Source organism: Chiloscyllium plagiosum, unplaced genomic scaffold, assembly GCF_004010195.1.
Source record: "Chiloscyllium plagiosum isolate BGI_BamShark_2017 unplaced genomic scaffold, ASM401019v2 scaf_9863, whole genome shotgun sequence".
NCBI classification, from domain to species: Eukaryota; Metazoa; Chordata; class Chondrichthyes; order Orectolobiformes; family Hemiscylliidae; genus Chiloscyllium; species Chiloscyllium plagiosum.
The window spans coordinates 4325-19525 of NW_025213628.1; the positions used below are offsets into that span (position 1 = coordinate 4325).

The 15201-nt window shown below is 40.4% G+C and overlaps 1 protein-coding gene across 1 annotated transcript in view; it reads left to right on the top strand.

Annotated features, from left to right (window-relative positions):
* Positions 1-803: 803 nt before the first annotated feature.
* LOC122547675 (mucin-2-like) overlaps positions 804-15201 on the top strand; it is a gene marked incomplete at its 5' end in the record, with an annotated part of 22915 nt that continues 8517 nt past the window's right edge. Inside the window, 10 exons of the mRNA XM_043686275.1 lie at positions 804-978; positions 2862-2893; positions 3000-3177; positions 8261-8365; positions 8498-8538; positions 8952-9074; positions 9152-9250; positions 11961-12089; positions 12220-12259; positions 14854-14971. Of these exons, the coding sequence (XP_043542210.1) occupies positions 804-978; positions 2862-2893; positions 3000-3177; positions 8261-8365; positions 8498-8538; positions 8952-9074; positions 9152-9250; positions 11961-12089; positions 12220-12259; positions 14854-14971 (1040 nt within the window). The remainder of the gene's footprint in view (positions 979-2861; positions 2894-2999; positions 3178-8260; positions 8366-8497; positions 8539-8951; positions 9075-9151; positions 9251-11960; positions 12090-12219; positions 12260-14853; positions 14972-15201) is intronic.

Sequence of the window (15201 nt, forward strand, 5' to 3'; positions counted from 1 at the left end):
TGTGAAACTGCACTGATTCTCAGTCTGATAGCTGTGAAACAGCACCGATTCTCAGTGTGACAGGTGTGAAACAGCACTGATTCTCAGTCTGGCTGATATGAAACTGCACTGATTCTCAGTCTGGGAGATATGAAACTGCACTGATTCTCAGCCTGACAGCTGTGAAACTGCATTGATTCTCAGTCTGACAGCTCTGAAACTGCACTGATTCTCAGTCTGACAGCTATGAATCTGCACTGATTCTCAGTCTGACAGGTGTGAAACTGCACTGATTCTCAGTCTGACAGGTATGAAACTGCACTGATTCTCAGTCTGACAGCTGTGAAACTGCACTGATTCTCAGTCTAATAGCTATGAAACTGCACTAATTCTCAGTCTGACAGCTGTGAAACTGCACTGATTCGCAGTCTGACAGCTGTGAAACTGCACTGATTCTCAGACTGTCAGCTATGAAACTACACTTGTTAGCAGCTTCTCATAAATAGCTGATCTTATGCAATTCTTTGTTCTCCAGCCTTACCACATTGTCTCTCTCCTGAAAACCTCTTTCCTTATCCCTTTAAATTTTTTTGTTTAGTTTGTTTTTTAATTTTCAAAAAAAATGCAAAACTTCTAAAAACACCAATTACCGACTCAAGGAAGTGAGTAAATCCAGCTGCGCACTGAAAAAAATTTCAAAACCAAGAGCAGCTCTCACAGCCACAACTCTCTCCTGAGTCCTAGTCTTCTCCCTCTTCAGTTACGGGAATTCTGTAATGCTTCTAAATCTTGATGTATTTTCCTTTTCTCCCTACAAACCACAGGTGAATGAAACTTGGAGGCTTGAAAATTGTACAGTAGGAATCTGTACAGGAAACAACACCATTTCTGTGGTTCCACTGAAGTGTCCACCAATTAAACCAGTTACCTGTCAAAATGGACTGCAACCAAAAAGAGTTTATGATGAATCTGGCTGTTGTTATCAGTATAAATGTGACTGTAAGTACTGGAGGCATATCTACATTGCCAAAATTAAATAGTGATATAAAAGCTGCAGAGATGAAGGCTGTACATTAAATCAGCAATATGTGGTTCACTGCTCAATTGCAAAAATTGCCTGTCCCACAATGCAACATCTTTAATATGTAGCAAGACACGAAAAAAAGGTGTCATACCACATCACTGGTAAATTGATCATGTAATTTCTATATTTAGGAAATGTGACATTACATATCCAGGGAATAATCGATCAATCAGGCTCACATCATTGGTAGAGAAATTAGCAAAATCCCAATGTAAGAAACCAATAAAAAGACATGTAAAGATAAGAAAAATGATAAAGAATGGCATGTGTGGATTGTGAACGGGAAAATCTCACTTGACTGACCTTATGGAGTTGTTTGAGGGGTCACAGAGACCACAGATAATGGTAATGCAGTAGCCACAGTGCCTTTGATGGCTACTGGCTGGGCAAAGCAAGTAGCACTTTAAGGTGAAAGATCTTCTGCCATTATTGTGCAAATCTCAGTAACCATATGTCTGGAGAGCCTTGCACAGTCTTGCACAGCACTGGTTCCTCAATTAGACAGGTAAATCTGTCTTCAGTGTTAAAGATTACACGGGGGCACAGCTTTTTCCTCTCTGGGGAAAATGTTAGGGATGGCAAGAAGGAGAAATAATGTAACAAGTTGACCCTAGACAGAAACTTATCCCCTTCTTGTCACCTCAGCAATTAAGTGCTAGGCAAGAAGGTCTACTGGGATCTTTAGAATTTGCCAGGAAATAAGTCTGTAAACATGCAACTAATGGACTTTTAAGGGTCTCAACCCACAACCTCCCCATCATCTGTCCTCTGGTGGGTAAAAAGGATGGTTGGTTTCTTGATTGGGAAACCATGGCAACCTGTCTGCTGGTTTGGGTGGTGGCTCTAGCTGCTCCATCCATCAGTCAGAGTCATAGAGTTATACAGCATGGAAACAAATGCTTCAGTCCAACTCATCTGTGCTGACTACATATGCTAAACTGATCTTAGTGCATTTGCCAGTATTTGGCCCATATCCCTCTAAACCTTTCCTATTCATGTACCCATCCAGATGCCTTTTAAATGTTGCAATTGTACCAGCCTCCACCACTCCCTCTGGCAGTTCATTCCACACATGCACCAGCCTTTGCATGAAAACGTCGACTCTCGGTCCCTCTTAGATCTTTTCCGTCTCCCCTTATAACTATGCTGTCTAGTTTTAGACTCTCCTACCATGGGGAAACGTTCTTAGCTATTCACCCTATGCATGCTCCTCCTGATTTTATAATTCTATACCTCTCAACCCTCAGCACCCCTCAGAGTCCGATGTAAGTGGTTGGTCTCTGAATGCCACACCTCTGTCCTTGGTTCTGATGTCTATCCTTTGTGGACCCCCCCATCCCTTGCCTAGAAGAAACAAAAAGACTTACCTTCTTACCACCCAATCTCCTGCGCAGTCAACTTGAAGGATGTTAGGGCCCAGGAAGCTACAGTCTCGGTCACCAGTGTTGGGGCTTGTGATAGGGCAAGATACTCTCTGCTGATTGTCAGCTGTTAATGAGCTGATTACTAGGTAATTGGGTGGTACCAGTGGGAATGTCATGTTAGTCACCACCTAACATGCTCGACCCCATACTTGGGGTCACCTTATGGCCTTCCATGTCTCTGAGCCCTTTTGTCCTTTATTCTGGTCTCCTTACGGCCTGGACTAGTCTTTGCATCTCCTGATTGGTAATCACTTATTCTTACCTCTCTGAATAAGTTTTATATTTTCTTTCTCTTTTGATTATTTAGTATTTAATGAACTTTGATGCTACAGCAGTTTATAAAGCATTATTTGTTATCTGTTTTAATCTAATAGATTGTATAGGACCTGATGGAAAACGTAGACAGGTAAGTTCTTTTGTTGACCAGATAATATCTGTCACTACATTTAGCATTCATTTCAGTTTTATTCTGCATGTTGATTTCCTAACACAACTTTATGTATTTACGATAGGTTGGCGAAACGTGGCAAGACAATTGTCAAGACTGTTCCTGCAACAATACAACATTGAGCATTGTCTGCAAACCCCATAAATGCTCACCATTACCACCAGTGGTATGCAAAGGCCAAGGTTTTGTGCCAGTAGTCAAGACAAGTGACAGTGACCCTTGCTGTCCAGTATCTAAGTGTGGTAAGTGAGGCATGTGGACAATTATGCTCCATATCAATATTTCATTGTGCAGCTGCAGGGTAAGATACTCCAGTATCCAAAAATGGCACCAAATTTATGCATACAATGCCTATTTGGCCTAAAAATAGGTTTTGTTTCTTTGTGCAAACTGTTAATGAAGTTAATTTAATACTTAAGTCCTGGCAACACAAACCAGCTATGATGTAATTCAGGACAGTAATTGGAATTTCAAATGAAATGGCTGTCAAAAGTAGTATAATCTCACCTTTGCATCAGTTTTGAGGTAATCGGGAATCTATAAGCGCACTCTTAGGCTAGTTGCAGCTTAATGAAAAAATTATTTTCTTTCAGTATGTTCAAAATAGGGCTTTGGTAAACAGACAATGTAAGTGTCATAATTCCCACATTATTCCAGAGATTCTTCATTCAAACAGTTATTGTTGATTGAGCTCCAGCTCATCTGTAACTAGTCTTTCACTTAAAAAGCAGTTGTGTAAACAGCATTTGGAATGGGATTCAAGTTACTGGTTTAAACAGTGCAGCAATTCTTCAACAACACATGGTTTTTAAAACGGTTATTTTCCCAATTCAGTCCACTATCAATAATGCAGAAAAATAAAAATACATGATTTTTAAAGATGGAAATATGTTGCTGGAAAAGCGCAGCAGGTCAGGCAGCATCTAGGGAACAGGAGAATCGACGTTTCGGGCATTAGCCCTTCTTCAGGAAGAAGGGCTAATGCCCGAAACGTCGATTCTCCTGTTCCCTAGATGCTGCCTGACCTGCTGCGCTTTTCCAGCAACATATTTCCATCTCTGATCTCCAGCATCTGCAGACCTCACTTTCTCCACATGATTTTTAAAGCCTGTTCCCTAGATGCTGCCTGACCTGCTGCGCTTTTCCAGCAACATATTTCCATCTCTGATCTCCAGCATCTGCAGACCTCACTTTCTCCACATGATTTTTAAAGCCAATGAACAGTGGCACTGAGAAGACAGTACCATAACTCTGCAGAATTCATCAACTGGAAGAGGCTCCATTCCATTAATGATCAGGCGATATATGATTTCTTTTTGTGTCTGCTATCCTGGGCAGCTGCCATAACTCTGACATCCTGCTGCACTCTCATGTATTTGTGCATTTAAGAGTCCAGGTACCTTCAAGGCTGGTTCCTGGGGAACAAGAACTAGCCACAGCAACTATGACTCATTACACAATACTTGACTGAGCCAGAGCTCAGATATATTGCCGTTTCTGCTTTGATCAGGGCTATGGTGAAGATGTGGTTCTGTTGCTAGGAGCAGTGTAGGGGAGGCCGCCAGTATAGTCCAGACAGAGTGTACTGTATTATCTTGGAGAGCTATATTCTGCAGCAGACAATGAGATGATGTGATAGATGCTGAGGAACTGGGGGAAGGCGGGCAGTCGTCTGACGAGGGCGATGAGGTCATTGTGGAGGAGGAAGCTATCCTTGTGAGTGATAGAGCTAGATTCTGTCAGGTGCTACAAGTCAGACAGGACCTGATTAACATGTGGCTCGAGTAGATTAGTAAAACAAATCAAGGAACTGGGGATGCTAGAAATCTGAAAACAAAAACAGAATTTTCTGGCGAAACTCAGCAGGTTTTGCAGCATCTGTGGAGAGAAAACATAGTTAAGCAGAAAGCAGAATTGTCAAGGTGCTCTGTTTAACAAAATAACTGTGTTGAGTTAATCAAAATAACTGAATTGGAAACAAGAAAAACTTTGCCCATTTGCATCAAGTGATCAGTGAATTAATGAGGTTCAGAAGAATGCAACGTGATCATGAATCAAGTGCAAAAATATGAGTGAAAATGTGGAGATATACTTATTGCTGAGGGAATTGATAGATATTTGAATTTAAAGGTTTAATTGTAGAGTCTTATAATGATTATAGCAAAAAAAAGGACATTGAGCTCATTGGTTCCCTGCTGACTCTCCACAACAGCAATTCAGCTAGTTCCACCCCTTCATTCTTTCCCTTCGTCTTGAAATTCTTTCTTCCTCAGATTCTTATCCATTTTCCTTTTGAGTCTGGTGACCCCTTCTTCAGAACTGGACTCAGACACTGCCAGACCTTTGTTTTCTTAATTCATTTGTAGGATGTGGCCATCGCTAGCTGGCCAGCATTTTATTGCCCGTCCCTAGTTGCCATTGAGAAAGTGGTGGTGAGTTGCCTTCTTGAATTGCTGCATACCACCTGCTTCAGGTCAACCCACCATGCCATTAGGACGGGCATTCCAGGTTTAAGCCCAGCATCACTCAAGGAATGGCAATATGTTTCTAAGTCAGGATGGTGAGTGGCTTGGAGAGGAACTTGAAGGTGCTGGTGTTCCTGCTGTCCTTTCCTTCTAGATCAAAGTGGTCGTGGGTTTGGTAGGTGCTGTGTAAGGATCTTTGATTAATTTCTGCAGTGCATCTTGTAGATAGTACACACTGCTGCTACTGAGCGCCGGTAATGGAGGGTTTGGATGCTTGTGGATGTGGTGCCAATCAAGTAAGCTGTTTTGTCCTGGATGGTGTCAAGCTTCTTGAGGGTTGTTGGAGCTGCACCCATCCAGGCAACTGGGGAGTATTTCATCACCCTCCTGACTTGTGCCTTGTAGATGGTTGACAGGCTTTGAGGAATCAGGAGGTGAGTTACTTGCCGCATTATTCCTAGCTTCTGACCTGCTCTTGTTGCCACTGCGTTTATGTGTTGAGATTCTGGTAAATGATAACCCCCAGGATGTTGTTAGTGGAGGATTCAGTGATGGTAACACCGTTGAATGCCAAGGGGACAGTGGTTAGATTGTCTCTTATTCGTGATGGTCATAGTTGGCATTTGTGTGGCACGAATGGTGCTTGCTAATTATCAGCCCAAGCCTGGGTATTATCCAGATCTTGTTGCATTTGAACGTGGACTGCTTCGGTATTTGAGGAGTTGAGAATGGTGCTGAACATTGTACAATCATTGGCAAACATCCCACCTTTGACCTTATGATAAGGTCATTGATGAAGCAGCTTAAGCTGATTGGGCCAAGGATACTACCCTGACTAACTCCTGCAGAGATGTCCTGGAGCTGAGATGACTGACCTCCAACAACCACAATCATCTTCCCATTTGTCAAGGATGACTCTAACCACCAGAGAGTTTGCCCTCTGATGCCCATTTTTGCAAGGGCTCCTTGATAACGTGGAGTGAACCGAAGCATCATCCATTCGGCACTACTGGCTGAAGATTGCTGTGAAATCTTCAGCCTTATCTTTTATACTGATGTGCTGGGCTCTTCCATAATTGAGAATGGGGAAGTTTGTGGAACCTTCTCCTCTAGTCAGTTGTTTACTTATCCACCACCATTCATGACTAGATGTGGGAGGGAAGCAGAGCTTAGATCTGATCCGTTGGTTGTGTGATCGCTTAGCTTGTCTATCACTTGCTGCTTATGGTGTTTGGTGTGCAAGTAGTCATGTTTGGTGGCTTCACAAGATTAACACCTCATCTTCAGGTATGCCTGGTGCTGTCCTGCAGTTTCCATTGAATCAGAGTTGATCCCCTGGCTTGAGGAGAATGGTTGAGTGCGGGATATGCCGGACCATCAGGTTACAGATTGTGCTGGAGTACAATTCTGCTGCTGTTGATCACAGGGCCTCATGGATGCTCAGTGTTGAGTTGCTAGATCTGTTCAAAATCTTTCCTATTTAGTACGAAGACAATGCCACAGTGGGCATTATTCTCAAAGTGAAGGTGGGACTTTGTCTCAACAAGGATTGTGCGGTGGTCATTCTTATGTTAATGTCATGGACAGATACATCTGCAGTTGGCAGGATGGTAAGGATGAGATCAAGTATGTTTTCCCTCTTGTTGGTCCCCTCACCACCTGCCGCAGACCCAGTCTAGCATCTAGGTTCTTTAGGACCCAAGCAGCTCGATCAGTAGAACCTGCTGCCGAGCCACTCTTGGTGATAGACATTGAAATCCCTCACCCATAGTACATTTGTGCCCTTGCTACCCTCAGTGCATCCTCTAAGTTTTGTTCAACATGGAGAAGTACCAATTCATCAGCTGAGGGAGGATGCTATGTGGTAGTCAGCAGGAGGTTTCCTTGCTCATGTTTAACCTGAAGGCATGAGATTTGACGGGATCTGGAGTCAATGTTGAGGACTCCCAGGGCGACTCCCTCCAATAATCAACAATGGTTTCATGGTGATCAGTAGATTCTTAGTTCCAGATTTTTAAAAATTGAATTCAAATTCCACCATCTGCTGTGGCAGGTTTCGAACCTGGGTCCCCAGAACATTTATCTGAGTTTCTGGATTAACAGTCCAGCAATAATACTATTTGGCCATCGCCTACCTGCTGACAATGACAAGCGCCTGATGTCCAGCAAGGCACTGGGGATGAGAAACTGTGACTTAGAAAGTGTTCAGGTGGGACATAGCTAAGGACAGGTAAACTGTGTGGTCTGTTGGTCAAACAACAAATAGGATGAGAGAATCAGATTGTTTGTGTGAGGAAGTGTCAGCCGTGGTGGCTATATACTGTAAATGCATGACTTTGTGGCTGGTGTGCCATTATATTGACAGTGAGGGGCAACAACATATCTCCAATGCTTGTCCCAGTGCACAGCAATTTGCTGAATGGCAGCTTGTTCTGGGGACACCGTGAAGTAAGATGGGACTTGGATCATATGAGAGCAATGGCATGTGGCAAGGCAGGTAATTAATGAGGCAGTTTGATAAGTGAAATCTCGCTAGGCCTTGTGGCAAGAAACCCCCAAGAAACACGATGCAGTTCCCACTTAACCCAAAAAATGTCATATTTTTTCCATTGGTTTTCCTGTTGTTACCTATGCTGAGATATGTTCATTCTTCTATTAAGAAATAAAAAGGAGCTGACAAAGTCAAAACTCACTGTTTGAGTATTTCTGGTCTCTTCAGATACCACTGGTGAATTACTTGAATAGATTTGTTTTTTTTATCTTGAATAAACTTCTCTCATTGATATCACTTCAAATTAGGTACTGAAATGAAATAATAACTTCAAGTTTCTTAAGCAGTGTCAATTTTTTGTTCTTTTAGAATGCAATGTGACCCACTGTCCCACTTTGAAATTTGATTGCAAACTTGGATATGAACCAGTATACCATATTCATGAAGACAAGTGTTGTCCAAGTTACAAATGTGGTAAGTAGTCGCAACTCTGTTTAATGTGAATTAAATAACATTTTACTGGCGTCACCATAACAATTGCGCTTAAACTTGTCATCTTAATTGTAAACTATTCTTAAATTAATGGAATAACATTTCATTTTTCAGAGTCTAAGCCAGTGTGTGTATTCAATGACACTGAGTACAAGGTAAAGAACATTCAGACATTTTGAGATATGATTTGTTGGTGTTTCTCACACGTTCAGTTTATAGTTTCCATAGTTTTAACTTCTAATTCTCGACAAACTCACAAAGTCAAAACAGCACAAAATAAAGTGAACATTTTAAGTCATGAAAATGAAACAAGGTGCTTCTTTATTTGCTAAAATATTAATGTAGCATTAAAACTACAATCCAGTTAAAATAAATTTGTGTATTTAATATTTATATCTGTGCTAAAATAATGCACAAATGGATTTCATGCAGACCATAAAGCACCAGGTGGAACTAAGCATCCATAGTTTTAATTAATTTTATCTACTGGAATCCACCATTCTGATGGATAAAAAGATCCACAAAATTTTACAAACCATTTTATTGAAAGCTACATCTTCTTTTCCAGCCAGGAATGGTTGTTCCTCAGGACCCTTGTGAGAACTGTAAATGTACTAATGAAACTGATCCATCAACACAGCACAAAGCTATCAAGTGTACTCCCATCAAGTGTGATTCTCATTGTCCACCGGTAAGTATGCAATTCATAAATCAGTAATAATTCTTCTTTACTTGAACAATGCTCATCAGTCTATTGCTTCCTCGCAGGGTTTTAAGTATAAGGAAGTGAAAGGACAATGTTGTGGGAATTGTACACAGGTTGACTGTATAATTGAGATCCCAAATAAACCACCAATAATCCTCCAGGTATGCATATTATATTGTGTATTGCATAATAATTTAGTGTCAGCATAATAATCCACATCTATTTAAGATTTTGAGGCATTGTGTTAGAATGGAATATTCAACTATTTTGTTATGTGAAAAAACTACTTGAAATGTTTAATGGGTTTCTACTTGAACCAATGTGAGCTGTAGTATGCTTTTAAATAAGGGATATTATTTGGAATTGTCAAGTTACTCTGTTAAACAAAAAGTGTAGATTTAGTCAAAGGAACTGAATTGGGACAACTTGCAAGTGATGAGCAAGTTGATGAGGTTCAGAAAAATGCAACATGATCATGAATCAAGAGCAAAACTGTGAGTAAAAATTTGGAGATATGCTTTTTGCTTAGGGAATTGATAAATATTTAAATTTAAAAGTAGAATTGTAGAGTCTTGGAATGGTTACAGCAAAAATAGAGACTATTGAGCTCATTGTTTTCCTGCTGTGTCTCTACAAGTGCAATCCAGTTAATTCCATTCCTTCCCCCTGAGTGGTGAAAATCTTTCTTCTTCAAATGATTACCCATTTTGCTTACGAAAGCCCCAACTGTATCTGCAGCCTCACACGTGCAAGGAATGCATTCCAGATCCTAATCACTGGCTATATAAAAATATTATATTTTCATGTTCTTTTACTCATCTTTAAAAAAATATGTATTCTGGCTCTCAACCCTTTTGCCAATGGGAACAGTATTTTTCTCCATCTATTCTGTTTAGAAAGTTCATGGTTTTGAACAGCTTCATCAAATCTCCCCTAAACTTTATCTTAAATTCATAGAATCCCAACAGTGTTATTCCAGGCCATTCAGCACATTGAGTCCACAGATCATCCCATCCTATCCTAGGGAAATGTGTAAACTCCACACCGACAGTCACTCAATGGTGGAATCAAACCCAGGTCCCTGGTGCTGTGAGGCAGCAGTGCTAACCACTGAGCCACCAATGCACCCATCTTCTCCAATCTATTCATCTGACTAAGTCCCTCATCCTGAAAATCTTTCTTTCCTGCACCGTTTCTAAAAGCTGCTCATCCTTCCTAAAGCGCAATGTCCAGAATTGGGCAAGGCACTCCAGTTGAGACTAAATCAGTGTAATATTAAGGTACGAATCCTCTATAACAACCAATTACAAAGTGAAACCAGCCTACTTGGAAAGAACCCTATTTGGCATTGTATCGGGAATTACCTTACTGAAGTACCAAAGTAAGTTCCCATGATGCTTCCCTCAAATAGAGTGAAAACACAATTCTATTCTAAATGTGTGGGTGGCCTTCGAAAGCATGTAATGAAATCCTTCAGTCCCAGCAATGTTAAAGCATAAATACTGGGAAATTTACATTTTAAAATGTTCCCTTCATTTTGTGCAATATCACAATGTGTCTTCTCAGTTAGTGAGAGGATGGTAGCTTAGTGGTAATGTGACTGGGCTAGGAATCCAAACATGGGGACATGGGCAACGATTTTCCAGCTTTGTTTCAAACTGTGAGGGCAAACATATTAGGTGGCAACTAACATATTGCCCACTTCCCATCCCTGGTGAGATATCCCACCAGGTCACCTGTTAACTAGTTCATTATGAAATTTGCCCTATCACAGGAAATGTGAAATCTGTAGTGTTGACAGAATAGGTACCTAGGAAGGTGAATCTGATATTGAGAGTCTCAGCGGTACATTCATGTTTAGGGGGGAAGCCACTGACAGAGCTCACTGTTGTTTCAATCATGAAACACATAGAAAATGTGCAGTGTTGAGGAGAATGGCCACAAAGAGACTTGTGATAGCTAGGTTTAGTGGGGCAACATGTGAGGGAGGGGTTATATCTGCATCCAGTCTTTGGGCATTCACATAGAAATAACATTGTCCTACAACATCTTGACAGCACAGACATGCAGTGTCTCTACTCCCTAACCATGCTGCACCATTGACCATGTTGTTTGCACCTCCCTGTCACTGTCACTACAGGGAACTCCCTCAGGTATACACTTCTGTGCACCAGCCAGCCAAACAGTAGGCAACGGCAGAGTGAGCAGATGCCATGCACATGCATTGCTAATGTGGCTCCCACTTGATGCATTTGATGTTCCTTCTACAACCACAGCCTTGTCAGTGGATAAGAAATGATGTAGTGGTGCCTGTTGGCTCTGGTTGTTTGGTCAAGCAACTCCTGGGCATTTGTGTCTGAACAGGCCAGACATGCCAAGGGTTTTTTTGTCAAAGGCAAGTTGACCCTCCAGTTGGAACTTTCAAGGGTCGGAGCAGGGCAGGCAGGGTGGCAATCAAGGCTGGGCTACCTCTGCAGTGTCCTGCATAGAAACTGTAGCATGACCTATGTGTGATTCCTCCTCTGGCTGGAAGCCTCATGGTATCAACCAGTCTTCTTGTGAGGAGGGGGAGCCTGGACAAGGCTTAAGGCTCCCCCGTTTTGCCCTGTCTTTTACCTTGAGAACAAATGCCTGGGGCAGCAGGCATTGTCAACTCTCCAGCAGCCTCTGATGGTACTGGGCCTGCCTCTCTACAGCAGCAGACAACTTGTCCATGGAGGCAGACTGACGATTGCAGGCTTGGCCAAACTGCTGTAGTGTCTGAGCACTGACAGGCTCCACAGCCGTCAGCTAGCTACATTTCAGGGATAGCAGCAGCTTTCTATGTCGTTACTTGGCATTGAAAACTTTTCTTTTCCTTTAATTGCACAGCCTGGAGCTGCAACATCAGATTCAAAGAACAATTGCACGAAATATGAGTGTGAGAAAGTAGGATCTCACCTTGTTTCAAACATCTATCATCAAAGATGCTCCCACCTGGATCCTGATAACTGTGAACCTGTGCGTACAAAATTTTTACCTAATCATTTTACAAATTTTTTAAAATCTGTTCTGTAAATTGAATAACCAGAAGTTTTGTAAGATTTGAGTTTTCAAACAACAATTTTTATTGGTTGATTCTCTTCCACAGGGAACAATACATATGGACTCAGATGGCTGTTGTAAAACATGTAAGTAGCACATTTAAACAGTTACAAAATCTCCCTTTCCCTCTAAATTAAGATGCAGTCAAACTGATGCAATCCTGGTAAAAGTGAATTTAATTCAATGTTAGCCTTAGCTTTGTGCTAAAAATTCCCACCACTCATTCAGAGTCTTATTTGTTATGAATGAATCATTTCAGGCCTTGCATAACTATTTAATGCTGACTCTGCAATGATGTTACAAGGGAGTATCTCATTGTCAGAAGTATCATATATTAGTAATGTCAAAGACACTGTAGTGTTATTTGAAGAAGGGCAGAGTTTTCCTCATTGTCTGACTCTCATTTATCCCTCAACCAACATTGCAAAAACTGATCCTTGTTTTGATTCCTATTTGTGGGCCTTTGTTGAGCACAAGTTGGGTGTGACATTTGTTTTGAACACAATAATGAATACACTTTCAAATTAGTTGACTGGCTATAAAACAATTTGGGAGACCTGAAGATGTAATTTTTATATGATTAGCCATTATGAAGTAAACATTATAACCCACTTAAATCCAAACTTCATAAGTACTTTTTTTTTTATCTTTCAATGACCTGCAGTTATCAGGTATGAAATATAGGACAGTATGATATTTATAGGCAGATCTCCTTTAGAAGAGATTTTCTTTTTAACTAAATTATAGTTAACCCAGTGGAGACACATTTCAGTACATCACAATAACACAGCGGTCTGTTCCTAAATTAAGAATAACTTTAAGAACAGACAGGTTATTATTAGTGAAACAATAACTATGGAAGTACAGGAGTCCCCAATTTACAAATGTCTGACCAACAAGCATGATCTCATGGTTAATGTGCCATTGGGAATTATAATATGATGGAATTTTACATTCACTGTGAGGGACTGTTGGCTTGTCTCATTTCACAATATCAGATCTATAATGGCTTGCTGTCTGGCAAATGCCAGAACATGCTTTTTTCAAATTCATTCATAGGTCTGGATGTCACTTGTTAGACTACCATTTATTGCCCATCTCTAATTGTTCTTGAGAAAGTGGTGGTAAGCAGCCTTCTTGAATGACTACAGTCCACAGATTAATTTACTTAAGTTTTTTGAGGAAGTAACAAACAGAGTGAATAAATGGTGACCGGAGACTGTGATGAACTTGGATTTCTAGAAGACATTTGACAAAGTGTTATTTCATGGGTTATTACATAGAAAATAAGCCCTCATGATATGAAAGGTAACTGGCTGGCATGGGTTGAAGATTGTTTGTCTAACAGAAAGCAGACAGCAGATATTTATAGATCATTTTTGGGTTGGCAAGAGGTAACAAATGAAAGGCAACAGGATTGTGGATTCTGTAGATTCAAGTTCACCACACTCACTGGTTACTATTTGTCCACCTTGTTTGCTACTTCCTCAAAAAACTCTAATTATTTGCAATATATATTAATAATCTATATTAATAATTTGATTGAAAAGACAGATTATATGGTTGTTAATTTAGCTGATGACACAAAGATCGAACAGAGAATAAGTTGTGAATAGGACATAAGGAGTCTCCAAAGGAATACAGATAGGTTAAGTGAGTTGGAAAAAGATAGCAGGTGGAATATAATGTGGGAAATGAGAACCTATCCATTTTGACTGGAATAGAAATGCAGTTTCTTATTTAAATGAAGAGAGATTGCAGAATTTGAAGGTACGGGGGATCTTGGTGTCATAGTGCATGAATTGCTCAACATTATTATTGAGGAACAATGAATGATTGGGAAGACAAATGGAAGATTCTCATCCATTGAAAAGGAAATGTGTACAGAATTGGTCTTGTTAGTTCAGGAAGGATATAATAGCATCAGAAGCAATGCAGAGAAATTTCATTCAACTGATTCCGAACATTAATAATTTGGCTTCTGAAGAGGGATTAGGCCTATATCCATTGGCATTTAGAATAATGAGAAGTGATCTTATTGAAATATTTATGATCCCAAGGAAGATAAACTGGGTGATTGCTGAAACAAAGTTCTCCCTAACAGGACTGACCAGAACTAGGGGACACAGTTTAAAAACTAAGGGTCCCCCACTTGAAACCAAGATGAGAGTTTTTTTTATGAAGGATCATTAGTCTGTAGAAATCTCAGTGAACAGTCATTTAATATACTTAAGACTGAGTTAGTTAGACTTATGATGAATATGGGAGTCAAGGGATATAAGGGTTAGACCAGAAAATAAAGGCCATAGTTAACGAACAATCTTGACAAATAGTGGAGCAGCTTTGAGGGGGCTATTCTCCTCCTAATTTGTATGCTTGTATCTTGTGTAGAATTTCACAGACGGCTGTGCAGATCAGCCCCTCATGATCTGAATTTGCTGGATAATTTCAGCGAATGTGAATGCATCAAAACCTCCATAGGATCCAAACACACAACACAGATTAAAGTTCAGAATTCACTGCTCTGAAATTCAGAACCTATAAATTGTTATATCATTTCAGATGCAAGATATTAAATTTAAAATGTTGCCCTCATCTCATTGTCTGCTTTAATGTATGAAAAATTATCTGAATTGACTTCACTGAACTTTAATGAGCTTAATAATGTTCACAATTATAGGTATTCCAAAGACATGTACAGTTTCTCAAACCACAACCTATATCAACCATCAAGGATGTCGATCTAAAGAAAAAGTACCAATGACTTACTGTGAAGGGCGGTGTTTGACGTATTCTATGTAAGTATAAGAAACATCTGAGCAGGCTTAAAAACAAGGGACATAAAGTGGGAGCTCTCAATTGAGAGAAACATCAAAGAGCAGCAAAATCCAAAAATAACATCATGGAGAGAGGTGGCAGAAACATAAAATAGTGTCAAACATTCAGAGCAATTTGAAGGACAATACAAAGTCTGAAAGATACACCAGGAAAATAATTGGCTGGGAGAAATTTTCAAGAGGGAGAGAAT